At 45.8% G+C, this 15,666-nt stretch overlaps 1 protein-coding gene across 2 annotated transcripts in view; it reads left to right on the forward strand.

Moving 5' to 3' along the window:
- Positions 1 to 15,666, forward strand: part of Igf1r (insulin like growth factor 1 receptor) — a 267,729-nt gene that overhangs the window by 35,708 nt on the left and 216,355 nt on the right. For both annotated transcript variants that reach the window (XM_075952901.1, XM_075952902.1), the window contains exon 2: positions 10,692 to 11,237. In XM_075952901.1, the coding sequence (XP_075809016.1) occupies positions 10,692 to 11,237 (546 nt within the window). The remainder of the gene's footprint in view (positions 1 to 10,691; positions 11,238 to 15,666) is intronic.

Genomic DNA, 15,666 nt, shown 5'->3' on the forward strand with positions numbered 1-15,666 from the left:
GGAAAGAAACCCACAATTTGGGGTCTCTTCTTCCATCTCTTATTCTACTAAGGGCCACTTAGGTGTAGCCCAAGATTGTCTGATGGGGGGGTACAGCACAGCACCCCATCATCACATAGAGAAATTATATATAATTAATTTGCCTAAGTCTTTTTCACACCTCCTACATTTGTGCGTTTCTTTTTCTGCACCCAGTGTCCAAATAACATAATTTCCTCTCCGTTGCAGTTCCAATCTGTTGATCTTTTTAGCTCTTTGACGCTCTCATCCAGTGCCTTTTCCATCTCCCCTGGAAACTCGTCCTTGAATTAGAGGAACAGTGTATCAGTGTCCTCGATGAAGGGGCCGATAGAAACACTGCAATAGATGTGACCCAGAGGGATCACCTTGGCCCTCCATCCTGTTGGTTAGTCAGCACCTTGCACTGTTACTAAGCTGATTGATGCCGTTTATATTTTCCTCATTCTGTCAGCAGGGTGGTGATGAGATTGTTTTCTGCAGTTCTGTAGACAAAGCATGTGATCCTGGGAAGGGAAAGACACACGTCAGACTCCCTAGTGACTGTGGTGTGCATGCCAACTTGTGGCTCATGACCCCTGACTTCATTCTACGTCAGTATTTCTTGCAGTTTTGCCTTTGGTTGGTGCTGGTTTTAGGATGCTTATGGAAATGTTACTGCCATGTTGGGGCTCATGTGTAAAAGCGTTGAGATGATTCTGAGAGCCGAGACCTCGGTGGGCATTGGTTTCCGACATTTTTCATGGTAGGATGCTGGGAGCTGAGTTGGTGGGTTGTTTGGACTGGTGGGTAGGGACTCCTCTGTCTCGCAGAGTCTTAGTGAGAAGTACAGCTTGCCTCTGTAGAAATTAGAGGTTCACATTATCCTCGCGATACTTGGAGAATACAAAAGAGTATTACCCATAGTGGGGAGTCTGCAGCTATTAGAGCAGAGAAAGGGCAGAAATTACAGGAGAGACAGAGGCTATCGCATGGTGAGGTGAGGTGAGGGTGATGATAAAAGTGGAGCAAAGGATGATGGGAGTGGACAGGTTAGAGCCCAAGATCCCCGCCTTTCCAGCACTCCGGAGGCAGAAGCAGACTGATCTCTGAGTTTGAGGCCAGCCTGGTCCACAAGTGCTAGTTCCAGGAAAGGCTCCAAAGCTACAGAGAAAAACCCTGCCTTGAAAAAACAAACAAAGAAAGATCCCCCTTTTTCCCATGATCCTTTATAAGGGAAGAGCCCTGTTGACATTCAGACATAACCTGCATCAAGGAAAACAACTCAACTCTTTTTTTTTTTTTTTTTTTTTGTTTTTGGTTTTTGGTTTTTTGAGACAGGGTTTCTCTGTGGCTTTGGAGCCTATCCTGGTACTAGCTCTTGTAGACCAGGCTGGTCTCGAACTCACAGAGATCCGCCTGCCTCTGCCTCCCGAGTGCTGGGATTAAAGGCGTGCGCCACCACCGCCCGGCTCACAACCCAACATTTACAGTTAGCAAGTCAATGACGGGTGCAGTTCTGTCCTACCACGTAGCGAGATGCTGGTACAATTTGGTTTGCATAGATGTGGGTAGCATCCTGGCTTCTGTCCAATCCAAAAGGTGCATGCAGGTGCCCAGCTGCCTCAGTGTGTCTGCCTGTAGGTGAGCTCATCTCTTTATAGAGTCAGTGCAGGACTCTTGCTGGGCCGCTGGGCCCGTGTGTGTGTGTGTGTGTGTGTGTGTGTGTGTGTGTGCACTGTAGTAGAATTGTGACCCAACCTGCCTCCCATCATGCTGGACTCTCTCAGATTTGTGGTAGCAGGTTTGATTCCTGCCTTCAGCTGTTCTCTTACCTTTGTGTGACTGCATTAAGAGTAAAGTAAAATGGGACGACCGTTTTCCTCTTGCCTCAAAAAAAAAAAAAAAGACAAATTACATAGAAAATAGACTGTGAACTGTTTTCATAGTTTACGTTTGTATAATTTATGTTAACCACATCTCCAAATTTCTTTTCATCTTGAAATACCATATACAACTCTCCACTTCTTTATCCCTTCTGTCCCTGGTCACCACTTTTCCTATTTTCTGTGCCTTTGATTTGTCTATTCTATGTACTTGGTAAAGTAGAATGATAGACCCCTGGTTTTGTTTTTGTTTTTGTTTTTTTTGTTTTCGAGACAGGGTTTCTCTGTAGCTTTTTTGGTTCCTGTCCTGGAACTAGCTCTTGTAGACCAGGCTGGCCTCGAACTCACAGAGATCCACCTGCCTCTGCCTCCCGAGTGCTGGGATTAAAGGCGTGCACCACCACCGCCCAGCTTAGACCCCTGTTTTGATTGGCATGTTTTACTTAGCACAGTGTCCTCAAGGTTCATTCATCCTTGTCACACTTTAGAGTCTCATTCCCTTTCAAGGCCAAGTAATGTTCTATTGAACATCTAGATTTTGTTTTTAGTCTGTTTATCCATTGGTCATCACTGAGTCTTTTCCATATTTTGATTGATGTGATCAATACTGCCATAAACATGAATGCATGGTTCCCTATAGTATTGTTTGGTTAGGTTGACTGTTTCACACTTCATGTTTATCTAGTGTTCATATCCCGGAGTCCACAGTGGCTGTCCCTTTTCATTGCTTTGTAGGAAGTTTCCCCCTTGGATTTGAGTATCTTCTGGGTGAACTCTTTGCTGGTCTTGCCTTCCTCTTCCTGTGTGTGCTCTCTCTCTGTCTCTGTCTCTGTCTCTCTTTCTCTCTCTCTCTCTCTCTCTCTCTCTCTCTCTCTCTCTCTCTCTCTCTCTCTCTCTCTCTCTTGCACGCACACACACACACACACACTCCCACTTCCCTGGTCCCCTATAGTCTTAACATCAGCTACCTGCTTGCAGGGACTTCTCCTCCCGAGTTACGGTTTGGTGAAGATTTTAGTACTATTTGACTATTCCATCTCTGCTGTCTCAGACTCACATTTTATCATGTCTTACAATTTATGTGTCTACCTAGAGCGCTCTTATCTTGATCTGCGTGTGCATCAAGTCCACAGCATGGTCTGTGTCCTGACTCTGGGTCACTGACACAGAGTGGGTGGGCTGTCTGTTCTGTCAGCCCATGAAGTCCAACGTTTTTATCACTGCTGACTTCTCAACACTTGGGAAGCACTTAGCTTGTAATAAGCTTACTTACCTGTGTGTTGGAAGAATTAATAAATTTAGTTCCAAACTTGCATCTGAACCACAAGGAAATGAGGCCTGGAGTGACTGACTGGTCTCAGTCCTTCTGGATGTCTAATGAGAACTCAGAATTATTCTCACAGAATCCCCAAATCAGAAGCCTCCATGTTTTAGGAGGTACAAGCAGGCATGTATATAAACACACAAAAGAGTTTACATGCATATTTACACATGTTTATATTTAAACATTTTTCTTTTGTTCTTTTCTTTTTCCACACATGGGGATAGAACCCAGGGCTTCGTTCATGCCAGGCAAGGGCTGTCCGTCTGAATTTTATCCTCTACCCCCAGGTTCATAATTTGACACCACCATGAAGAATCCCATCATAGGGTTGAAGGAAAATGTGAGTGAATGGGGTTTCCACACTGATTATCAGCTTCGTTTTGGTAACTGGTTCATTAACATGAGCTCAGGTCACTTAAGGAAACTGGAACTTTGTAGGACGAAGACAGACACTCTGGAAATGAGCATGTGGCCCGGAAGCAGAAAGATGCAGCACATCTGACAGGAAGCCAGCATGCAGGAGGGTGGGGGTAAGGGGGTCAACCCAGCGTGCAGGAGGGGGGGGGTCAGCCCAGAGCACGCAGGAGGGTAGGGGGTGGGGTCAAGCCAGCCTGCAGGAAGACAGGTGGGTCTTTGCATAGAATGCTTGCCTGCTTCTGAGCGGAAAGTCACACCTCGGGAGAGGGAAAAGGAAAGTGGAGGGCTTTCTCTGCAGGCCCATACTCACTGCAGGCTTGTCCTGGCTTGACTGCTCCCAGGTGCCTTACGTGGAGGGGACACCCGAGTGTGTTTCCTTGCCTTGGAATTAATTCCCTGTACATTTTCCATTTCTTAATTGGCACGGTAGGCTAAAAGCGCCTCATCCTTCTCTAAATTCCGTGCCACACACAGCCTTGGTTTTCATGCGCCCAGCCTTCAGAACTGCATTATATGCGCAAAGATATTTAGATTGTTTCTATGGTGAGATGGCTCTTCTTTAGGGTGGCAAAGAACACTTCACACATCCAGATTACACTGTGTTTTTAAATTTCTGTTCTCAAAGTCACCCGTGTAATGGAAATCCCTTACACGCCCGCCGCTGCTCTCACTTACGGAGTGTGTCAGGTGGCCAGGCTGGCTGTCTGTATGAAATAGAAATGTACATACACAGTGTAAACACGTCCTCCTTGACACGTGAAGATAAAAGGCTTAACATGAATTGTGTCTGTTTACACTTAACACAGAAAATTCTACTCTGACAAACTCTGGAGTATCACCAGTGTTTGTTACCATAACATTGTTTCCCCCCCTCCCCATCTGATTTTCTGGTTAGTTGCCCTTTACTGCAGGTCAAGGCCCCACTTCTCCCTCCCCTGGGGCTGTGCTTTCAGACCTGAAAGGACAGCAGAATCAGCTGCTGGGGGAGGCTCTGTCTTCGCTCTCCCACCTCCCCTCCCCCATTTTTTTCTTGGCCTTAGTGTGCGGTTCGTGTGTTTTCTATACAGGTTGCTTTTCTCGGCTTGCTTAGGCAAAGTCAAGAAAAAGAGATGCAGGTGCTGAGGAAATGGCTCAGTGGTAAAAACACTTGCCATGCAAGCCTGGGGGACCTGCCTGTGTTTAAATCCCAAGCACTCTGGTATAAAGCCAGGCATGGGTGCATGTACCTGTATTCTCAGCATTTGGGAGTGAGCAGGGTGTGGAGGGAGGTGGTTCCAGGATTTCCATGGTTAGCTAACGTGGTCGAAAGGGCAGGCTTCTGGCTCAGGGAGAACCTTTCTGATGGTAGTAAAGTGGACAACAATAGAAGACAAGTCGTCTATCTCCTCTCTGCACAGGCAGGCATGTATGCGCGTGCACGCACACACACGCGCATACACACACACGTGCATACACACACACACGTGCATACACACACGTGCATACACACACACGTGCATACACACACACACACAGGGAGAGGGAGAGAGACACAGGTGTGTAGGCTTTTCCCTGGGTCATGCTGCAGATCTTAGTGGGTGCAGAGAAAGGGTAGTGACGAGAGAGTTAAGGGTCGTTTCCTGGGTCTCAAAGAATAGTAACAGAAACAACAAAGTCAGCATCTGCCATTTCTCAAATGCACAGATTTCGGGGCCACTTTGTGACCTAGCAAACCTCAGAGCTGTAGTGTGGTTCTGTTGCATGTTGGGGAGTCTGAAAGCCGTCCTATGTGCAAAGTGAAGCGGGCCCTCGGAGTGCGTGCCTCCGTCTGGTGTCTGGCCTCTGCCCTGCTACCTTCTTACTCTCTTTGCCGCACTTGTTGCACCCCAGGTTTCCTCAAGCTGCCACCAGCCTCTGCCTGAATGTCCCGCCCTTTATACTTGTTAGGCCTAATTTTGGATCCTAGAAACAGAAGGAGAGCAAACCCTTGCCTATCTTCAGACTATCTTCAGGGATTCCTCTCTTTGAGAAGTCTTCCTGACCCCTTGAGAGCCGCACAGCTCGTGTCTTTCTTAACACAGCCCCAGAGTCCAGCCCATTGAGTTATGGGAGGTTTGTTTTTCCTCGTTGGTTTGGCAATTGCTGGAGAGGGGGTTGTTCATTCTCCTCGTACAAAGTTCATTGACAGTAATTCTCTGCCACGCCTTTTAAGTCATTTTGACTTTTACAGAGTGACGGCATCTAGAGAAGTGGTTTAAGTTGACGGAATTACTGGTACCAGTGGATTCATTTTAAGAGACGTGGCTGTTAGAGTGAGCCACTGGCTAAGCCAGACTGGGCTTCTTCCACAGTGCAAAGGCTTTGCTGTTTTAGAGCTCATCGTCAGCTCCAACTGGAGGTGGTTACCCAATATGTCTTACTCCAGCATCCACCTTTAGACCTATAGGAAAAAAAATAATTCAAATTCTGCTCTAAGTGTCTTTTATTTTCAGCTATAAACTACGGCTCTGCCATATTTCTGAAGGAGAGTGAGTAGATCGAAATTGAAAGCATTTTTTTTTTGTTGTTTAAATGGATAACTAATGCTATTCTTGAGTGGGAATTATTGGTAGGTTAGTCAGTGGCTTTGCTAGCTTCCTTCCTATTAGAGGTATTTAGGTTGGGGTCACAGAATAGAAGGATGTTTTTGCTAACATGCTTAGGGGTGCAGCCATCACCGCACCCCCAATGACAGGAACACAAAGCACTCAACCTGACTGTTGGCACTGTAGAAGGAACAGCCCATTTTACAGGTGAGGAAAGGGGCCTAGAGGTAGAATGTGTTCATTTGAGGGTATGAACCCATAAAGGACATTCCGAAGGGCATTCTGGGGTTCAACCCTAACTATGCTCTTTGCCCGTTTCTAGGACCCCTGGGTGTCATGCTACTGCCTGGTGGCATCCATCTGCTTTGCTTCTGCTGTCCTCTCATGGGACACTGCAGCTGGGGACCACCCTTGACCTCCCAGCACCGTCCTTTCTCCCTATTGCTGGTTGCCTTCGTTTCTATAAGCATCTACTATTCTTTGTAGGCCACGTGGGATCTTACATTTTGAAATCGAACCTATATTCCGGAAGCAAGTATTGGGGTCTTTTTGGGTCTGCCAGGTATCTGTTGGCTTTGAAAGGGAGAAAGGGTGTTTCATGGTTCCCCTGCTCAGCTGTAAACAGAGGACGTGTCTGCCTTGCATGCTGGGGAGTGTTTTCTCCCTTCCTGCAAGGATTCTTTGACAGGCAGGCGTGCCGCATCGCTTTCCTGTTTGTGGCTTGTGCCTTTTGAACAGTATGCTGTCATTCACGGACCGTCCTGATTATCCTCCTTTTCTGTTTCTGTCATACAACACCCGAAGGCCGGCAGTGTCGGTCAGAATCCAAAATGGCTGGTTGGTGGGTCCTGCCTTGTATTTTGTGGCTTGGCCTTGTCTTCTCTTCTGGAATAAGTAGGTAGTTTCTTCCTATTTTTCCTTTGTTCTATAAATGGGGGTGGGAATGTAAATAAGGAAATGGCTCTTCTCAAGGAGCTTCCAGTCCCAGCTTTGTGTGACATGTGACTTCTGTTCCCAGTGGTCTTCCCTGGTTGAAGCGGCCAGCTGGCAGAAGGTAGCAGGTCCTTCATACTGTCTGCATGTTCATTGCCTGTGAAAGACACTTTGGTTATGTCTCCCTGTCCTTCTTTGCTGAGTCCTGAATTTCTATCCTCTATTGGAAATAATAACAGATGACCTGATAGCTAATAGTTTTAAGTACATATTTGATATAGTAACATAGTTCATTGCTCCTGTAAATTTAAATCAAATTAATACACCTGATTTACAGTGGTATAGAAGGAATAATACTTTTTAGGTTGGGCATAGGAAAAAAAATTTTTCTCATTTCAGACGAATGACCTGTTGCCATGAGGGTTTTGAGTCATTGACTGAAGCTGGGTAAAAGCAAAGTGGAGAAATGAGAGCTGGGGAAAGAGATGGGAGGGAATAGTTGGGAGAAGGGTTGAAGCGCTTGATTAGCGTAGCACTCTGGGTGGGTGATGTTTAGGTTGTAACCTGCTTGAGAAGAGAATGGGGTGTGTGAAGGGAAAGCCCTGTCAAGGCAACAGGCTTTGGGGAGGGAAGACTAACTAGCAAGCGTGCATGCTAGCAGGGATATACTAGGAGATAGCATAGAAATAGATGGCCCTGTACTCTTATAGAATCCTCTTTGCCTGGTGTTTGGTCAAGGATGGACTCGGTGGAGGGATGGGCTGGAGGCTGAGGATGACAGTGGTCAGATCAGAGTTACAGAGGTGAAATGACAAAGACGGAGTACCATTCATTTATGCTCCATGTATGTGTCCTCTGCTGTCTGCCGTGCATCCAGTGGGATGTCAACCCCTGAAGACATAACTTGTGAACTAAATAGGAGATAATTTCCCATCCTCCTGGAGCTACCGTCATGATGGCAGTGACCAGATTGAGAGGACACAGGAAGACAGGCTAGAGCTGGGCTCCCGAGAAGGTGGATGTACCCTGAGTGGGAAATGCGTGGGGTTGGAGGTGAGCAGTGAGCATCGCAAAGAGGAAGAAGGGGGTTTTAATCATGGGAAAAGTCACAAGAATCCATCAGGTTTGGAAGGGAAACCCAGAATGTGGGTGTTATAGACAGCGTGTTTTCCAGGTGATCTTGGAATACATGTTACTGGCCCATATTCTGGTCACGAATATATCCACCTGCCTATTCCCCATCTTAGAGGGCTTTCTAATAACTCATTTCATTTTCTTCCCTGACACTGATCCATGCTCCCAGCTTCCATATCTTGTTCAGTGATGCTGCTGTGTAACTTGCTCAAGCCAAGAATAAGTCTTCCCAGTTCTTGTCCTTCACCTGGCACACATACTGTCTGGTAACTTGCTCATGCCAGAACCAAGGCGTTGTTGCCTTCTCTGGATCTGTCTCCTCATCCTTAACGTAATGATTATGTGATCTCAGGTGAGCTGTGGTTGGAAGCATCATAGAAGAGGACAAGGACCCTCAGAATTGTCCAGTGTGATTGACATGCTGAGTTTGCCTTCTCTCATGTCTTCTGTCTTAGGGGCCTTGTTTTCTCAGCAGAGTGAATGAACTAGACCAAATGGATTCATAATCTAGGTTCTCAAGTGTTGTTTGGTTTTCCTGCTATCCCCTCATCACCATATCCCTGCACAGTTCCTGCACAGTTCCTTCAGTGGCTGTAATGCTCTAATCCACTTTGAGTCTGTCCTGGATTAACCCTTCACAAGGCCTTTCTTGGCCTTCTCTCCCCTGTGGGATTCTTGAGGGGGGCTCGGTTCCTGTGAGGTCGTGTTCATCTCCTAAGATCCTTCTCGTCAGGGTTTTCCCACTCATTTCCTTTGACCCTTTGCTCCCATGACCTCCTGTCACTCTGCCTGTCTCTGGCTTCTGTAATCCACAGGTTGTTCAAAACCCTGTCTTTGATGCTGCCTCTCCTTCATCCTGTTGGAAATTGGAATAGGCTTTCTCTGTGCCTTCCACCCATCTTGCCCTGTCTTGACTGACGGTTGTCCACCGTGGGTCTTAGCTCCTGGATTTTGAAAATAAAAGGTTCAGGGTCTAGATTTCTATACTCCAGAAAGATGGCCCAGTGGTTAAAAACAGTTTCCACATTAGATGTCTCTCCACACACTGTTAACTCCAGCTCTGAAGGATCTGACACCCTTTTCTGGCCTCTGTGGGTACCTGCTCACACGCATGTGCACACCCACACCAAAGTTAAAAATAAAGAAAGAAAAAATAAAAAGTTCTAGTATTGAGGTCATTTTACAGAAAAAACTGTTGTCACCTACAAATGCCAGAGCTAGTTCCTCTACTTTTAGGTTGTATCCTAAGAAAGTGCTCTTGGATGTTTGGAATGCTGTTTATAATGCAAAACAAACAAACAAAAAACAAAAAGCAAAACAACAACAACAACAAAACAGATGGCCAAGTATCTTAACAGCAGGAAATCAGTTAAAAGGAATAAAGGACTTGTACTTGTTAATAATTTAAAAGTAATTTCCCCTTTTTAAATAAAAAGTAATCAGTAAAAACAGTTAGTGTATCTGTGTGTGTACATCTGAGTGTGCAAGTCAGGACATCTTGCTGGACTTGGTTCTCTTCTTCCACAATGGGTCCTAGGGATTGAACTCAGGGTTTCTCATCAAGTACCTCCCTCTCCCTGCTGAGCCATCCTGCAGGCACCTAGTTTTTCTCTTTAAAAAAAAGAAGTTGTACAAAGACTGGCGTGGTTAAGTGTTCATGGGAGCTAAGTGAAATAAATGTAATTACAAATGTTATGTTCTTGTTTGATTTTTTTTTTCATTATTTGCAGAGAAAAGCTTGGCACAGACAGATGAACACTGTTTATCTGTGACTGTTGAGATCATTAGTGATTTTTACAGACTTTGACATCTCTTAACATCTTTAGGAAACATCTTAATTATCACAATGCATTATGTTAAAGTTATAACATAACAAGTTAGAAGTGTGTGCCTCTTCCTTTCATACCGTCTTTTATTTGGTTATTTCTTCTGTCCATATCAAATGGGGTCTGCTCTCCAGGTCACAGTAACTGTTCTTGAATAGACCTCTTGGGCTAGACACAGTAGTAAGTTCTTGACACTTGGCTGCTGAGCTTTTGTCTGGGCATTGGTAACTTGCACTCTATGGAAGGGTTGGGGACTGAGAAACTTGTCAACTCAGGGCTAGACTGAGTTATATCATGGACTTTTGCATGTAACCCTATGTGACCATGGACTGAAAGCTTTAGTTTGGATGGTTAATGTAGCTGTCTTCTCCATGAGTCAGTGAGCATGTCACATCTGGATCAGCGTAGGTGCATGAGTGACAGTAACTAGGTAGCTGTGCAGGTGTGCAGTCTGCAGCCCATGTCTTATTAGTTTGCACTAAAAAAACTGAGTCACCTTTAATGATAATGCAGGTTTCGTGGAAACTCACTGTTTGGGGGACTGGAAAGTCATTTTTAAGAATGATCTCTGTTTAACAATGCCCGGCTTTGCCTTCTTGTCTCCCTTCAGTCTGTGGGCCCGGCATTGACATCCGCAACGACTACCAGCAGCTGAAGCGCCTGGAAAACTGCACAGTGATTGAGGGCTTCCTCCACATCCTGCTCATCTCCAAGGCCGAGGACTACCGAAGCTACCGCTTTCCCAAGCTCACAGTCATCACCGAGTACTTGCTGCTGTTTCGAGTGGCCGGCCTCGAGAGCCTGGGAGACCTCTTCCCCAACCTCACAGTCATCCGTGGCTGGAAACTCTTCTACAACTACGCACTGGTCATCTTTGAGATGACCAACCTCAAGGATATTGGGCTTTATAACCTGAGGAACATTACTCGGGGGGCCATCAGGATTGAGAAGAATGCTGACCTCTGTTACCTCTCCACTATAGACTGGTCTCTCATCTTGGATGCAGTGTCCAATAACTACATTGTGGGGAACAAGCCCCCAAAGGAGTGCGGGGACCTGTGTCCTGGGACCTTGGAGGAGAAGCCCATGTGTGAGAAGACCACCATCAACAACGAGTACAATTACCGCTGCTGGACCACAAATCACTGCCAGAAAAGTAAGACTGCGCGACCATGGGATTTCCGCTTTCTCCTTCTTGTTTGTTTTCCCCTCTTCCTCCTCCTTCCCTTTGTCTCTGTCAGGGCAGGGTGAGGTTCTCTCACGTGTTCACATTGCCTTGTGGACATGTTTCCTGAGGATGGGCTAGGGTTGGTCTTGGCTAGCTTTCCTCTGTGGGTGGAAGCTGAGGGTATATAAGACTGGGGCCTGGACGGAGGCCAAGTCTGGCTAGAAAGAATTGTCTGTATTTGGGGGCTAAGACGTTTTTTAAACTTTAGCTTCTGGGATGGGAAAGGTGACTTGGTGTGCTTTGTAAGTCCCTGACTGGGCAGAAAGGAGCTTCTCACAGGTCCATTCTTGCATTCTTTGTGTAAAAGGATTATATAGTATCGTAATCATCATCGTCGTCATCGTCATCTTTGTAGAGCAAGAGTTCCTTCTCATGAGCTTCCAACTTGGAATATGGCTGATGAGAGGAAACGTGTGGTACTCACTAATATCCTGTGAAAGTGACCCATGACTCTCAGGACACAGGGATTTAGGAGACCTGGTTTAATATGGAACACTTGATAGATAGGAGGCCTGTGTGCTAGTTTCCAGGAGACAGCTCTGTAGGAGGGTGTGTCTTTGAAACCCTGGGCTTTCATTTCCATTATTGTATACCTGTTGGGAAAGTCTTACGCAGTCACTTAGTGAAGGAAACTTGAAAACATTCAGCGGCCCCCGAGTCACCTGATGATGCTTGAAGCTTGTTTGTTTATCTACAGTGCACATATTTCCTTTGTGGAATACCTGAGCTCTTATCCTAATGTGATAAATGCCATGAGAATCAAGTTGTTGTTTTGTCTTTTGTTGGCTAGAATGTGGCTGTGGTTCAGGGAATTTGCTTTATATTGCATTCAATAATTCAATAATATTTCGACATAGTGGCTATCAAGGTTTCCCTTAGCATGTTAGCTGTTAACGGCTGACCCAGTTAAAGACTCAAAGAGTCTATATATCTTAACTAGTTAGGAAGAGCCCTCCTCAAAAAGAAACCCTCCAGACCCCCAAGTTGATAGGCTTGTCTAATCTGTGAAATGCGTATAATCAACTAGTACAAGTTCAGCCTTTACAGGTAGCTGATTTAACATCCCTTTAGTTGGGGTCCAAGTAGGAAGCCACACATTGTTATTCCTGTAATTTGATATCTCTCTCTCTCTCTCTCTCTCTCTCTCTCTCTCTCTCTCTCTCTCTCTCTGTGTATGTTGGGGAGGGGGTTGTGGGGTGAGGTGTGTATATGTGTGTTGGGGGGTGTATGACCTATAATAGTAGAGGCTGGGATCCTACCTTGACGAGCTAAGTGGAAAAAGGTATTTTCCTGGTTGATTAAAACAATTTCCTATCTTTGTCTTAAATTCCCTATCTTTGAAAAAACAGTAATCTTTTTGGCTGGTTTTGAATAAGGTCTCAATCTGTAGTTGTGGCTGGCCTAGAACCTCGCTACTCTTGAATTCCTGACAGTTCTCCTGCCCTAGTCTCCCAAGTCCTACATTACAGGAATGAGTTACCTTGCCCATTGCAACAAATTATTTTATTTATTTTAATTTTTTAAAAAATCTATTTAATGTGTTTGGGTGTTTTATCTGCGAGTGTGACTGTTCACCACAAGAATGTAGTGGTGTGGTGTCCCTGGACCAGATTTTCAGGCAGGTATGAACTGCCACGTGAATGCAGGAAATCAAACCTGGGTTCTCTGGAAGAGCAGCCAGTGCTGTTAAGAGCTGAGTCATTTTTCCAGGCCCCCAAATTTTGTTTTTAAAGTAGCCTTGGCATTTGAAAAATTTTATCTTAGAAAGCATCCTCAGAGATTTGAATGCAGAAAGAAATGAGAGTCCGGGGGACTGGGCTGCCCTGAGCTGTGGTTAGGCCTGTTCCTACAGCCGTCATGTTACCCTGTAATGGTGACCAGACTAAGTCTAGGCAAGCAAGCGTTTGGGGGGCTTATGGGCTGTGCGCAAAGGGAAGTGCTGTTTACAGCATCATTAGCTAACACCTGCTCAACCGTTCACAGCCGCCTCTGTCTCACCGCGCTCTCCAGCGGTTTCTGAAGAAGTTCAGGGCAGAGATAAGGCCTGTATTCTGGGTCAGAGTCTAAGGTCTGTAGCCAGAAATTACCAAGTCATTTCAATTGCGTAGGCTGTAGTTTCTTCATCTTCAAAATGGCACGGAACCTGCCTCCCTCACAGAGTGGACGGAAGGTTAAAAAGAAAACAGTGGAAAGCAACCAGGGTTAGAAATTGAGCCCTTGATGCCAGAGAGCCTGTTGACTGGAACTGGTCTTCCCAAGGCCGTGTTCTGCAGCCTCTTCCTTGGCCAGCTGTGCCAGTCCTGGTGATGTGTCCTGTGATTTCACAATGGAGTAAAACCGCAGAGTCCATTCAAGGATATTGCCTTCTTACCCTAACCTGAAAACTCAGCCAAGGTCACCGGCTCCTGTAGGTTTTCTGTTTCCACTAGACTTCTTTTCCTCTGCTCACTTCCTATACAGCCTGTGCTGTCATGTGCATCGTAGCCACTAGCCACGTGTGCCCGAGCTGTGTGGCCTGCCCCAAGGAAAAGACCCGCTATTGGTGTAAAACATGGAGGATATAGTATATAGGAAAAATTCTTGAACAATTTCATGCAATTTCTTGAATTGGTTCTATACTGAAATAATACTGTGATGGATATATTCGCAAAAGAAAACTGCGCTGTTTCAATCAGTTCACCTGCCTCCCTTCGCTTCTGGACGTAGCCACTAGAATGTTTGCAGTATAGATGACTGGCATTCTCTTTCCTCTGGAGAGTGCAGCTTTAGTGGCTTCCTTTGAGGCTAAGTTCTTCCCTTCGTCATCTCTAGACAGCTGGCTTCAATCATGCCGTCTCATCTGCCTGTCTCCAGTCAGAGCCCTGGACCATCATTCAAGGAGCCAGGGCAAGGGTATTGAGTCCTCAGCAGAATGCCCACCTTGAGTTCACGGAAGCCATTTAAAACGAATAAGCGAAGAATTCCATCCAGTTGTTTCCTGCTGGCTAGTGGCAGAAGAGGGAGGACATCAGCGTCTGAAGAGAAACACCCTGTGACGTTGTTGCTGTAAAGGGGGAACACTGGTTGTGCGTTGCTGATAGGCTGCTTTTACTTGGTGTGTTCACCCTTCTTGGATCATGCCTGCTGGCCAATGGTACGGAGCAAGAATTGGCTGCATTCTTTGTATATCTGATTTTATATAGGCTCGGGTTGTTCTTAAACAGTGAGAGGCCCTGAAGGAATTGTCCTATGACCTTTTTGCTTTAGTAGGAAATAACTGGCATTGTCTTCACGTATGATCATTGGAGCGTCCTTGTTTCGAAATGGCTTCTGCTTCTCCATCTTCCCCTGTAGCTGCTGCTTTGTTGGCCTCTTCTCTATCTAGGCTTTAGTAGCTGGTGGCTGCCAATGGAACTTAGCCTATTTGGACTGCTGTAACCATTTCACAAGCCAGATGACTTAGAAACAATGGCTTTGTTTCTCACAGTGCTAGAGGCAGGCAGTCTAAGAAAAGGTGCTGACAGGTTCTCTGTCTGATGAGGGCCTACTTTCTGGGTTCACCTTACCCTTCCTCCATGTTTTCACATAATAGAAAGGGGCAAGGCAACTTTCTGGTGTCTCTTTTACAAGGGCACTAATCCCACTTAGGAGGGCTCCATCCCTGTGACTTAATCACAAAGCCTCACCGTGTGCTCAGATACTAGATTTTAGTGCATGAATTTTGGAGCACAATTATTCAGACCAAGTCATGGCCAGAGTCTCAACCCTTTCTCTCACTTCATTGTATTTACTATTCCTTTAGCATCCTCTTGTCCTTACCTACGTTGCAAATAAAGTCTCAAGTCCAGGCCTCTTTTTGAGCTTTTTCTGTTTTTTTTGTTTTTGAGACAAAGTTTCTTTGTGTAGTCCTGGCTATCTTAGTTAGGGTTTTAAAAATTGTTGAGAAGAGACACCATAACCATGGCAACTCTTACAAAGGAGAACTTTTAACTGAGGTGGCAGCTTACTGTTCTAGAAGGTTATAATCATGATGGGAAGCATGGCGGTGTACAGGCAGGCATGGTCCTGGCTTCATCTTGATCAGAAGACAACAGGAAGTAGACTGTGACACTGGGAATAGCTTGAGCATAGGACACCTCAAAGCCGGGCCACACTTCCTCTAGCAAGAACACACCTCCTAATAGTTCCACTCCCTTTGGGGTCATTTTCTTTCATACTACCACACTAGCCATTCTGAAAATTGTTTTGTAGACCATGCTGGCCTCAAAGTCAGAGATCTGTCTGCCTCTGCTTCCAGAGTGCTGGGATTAAAGGCATGCACCACCACCTGGCGGCTTTTTGAGCTTTGAACTTCATCCATTCATAAGAAGACCACCCC

Source organism: Microtus pennsylvanicus, chromosome 18 (assembly GCF_037038515.1).
Source record: "Microtus pennsylvanicus isolate mMicPen1 chromosome 18, mMicPen1.hap1, whole genome shotgun sequence".
Classification (NCBI taxonomy): domain Eukaryota; kingdom Metazoa; phylum Chordata; class Mammalia; order Rodentia; family Cricetidae; genus Microtus; species Microtus pennsylvanicus.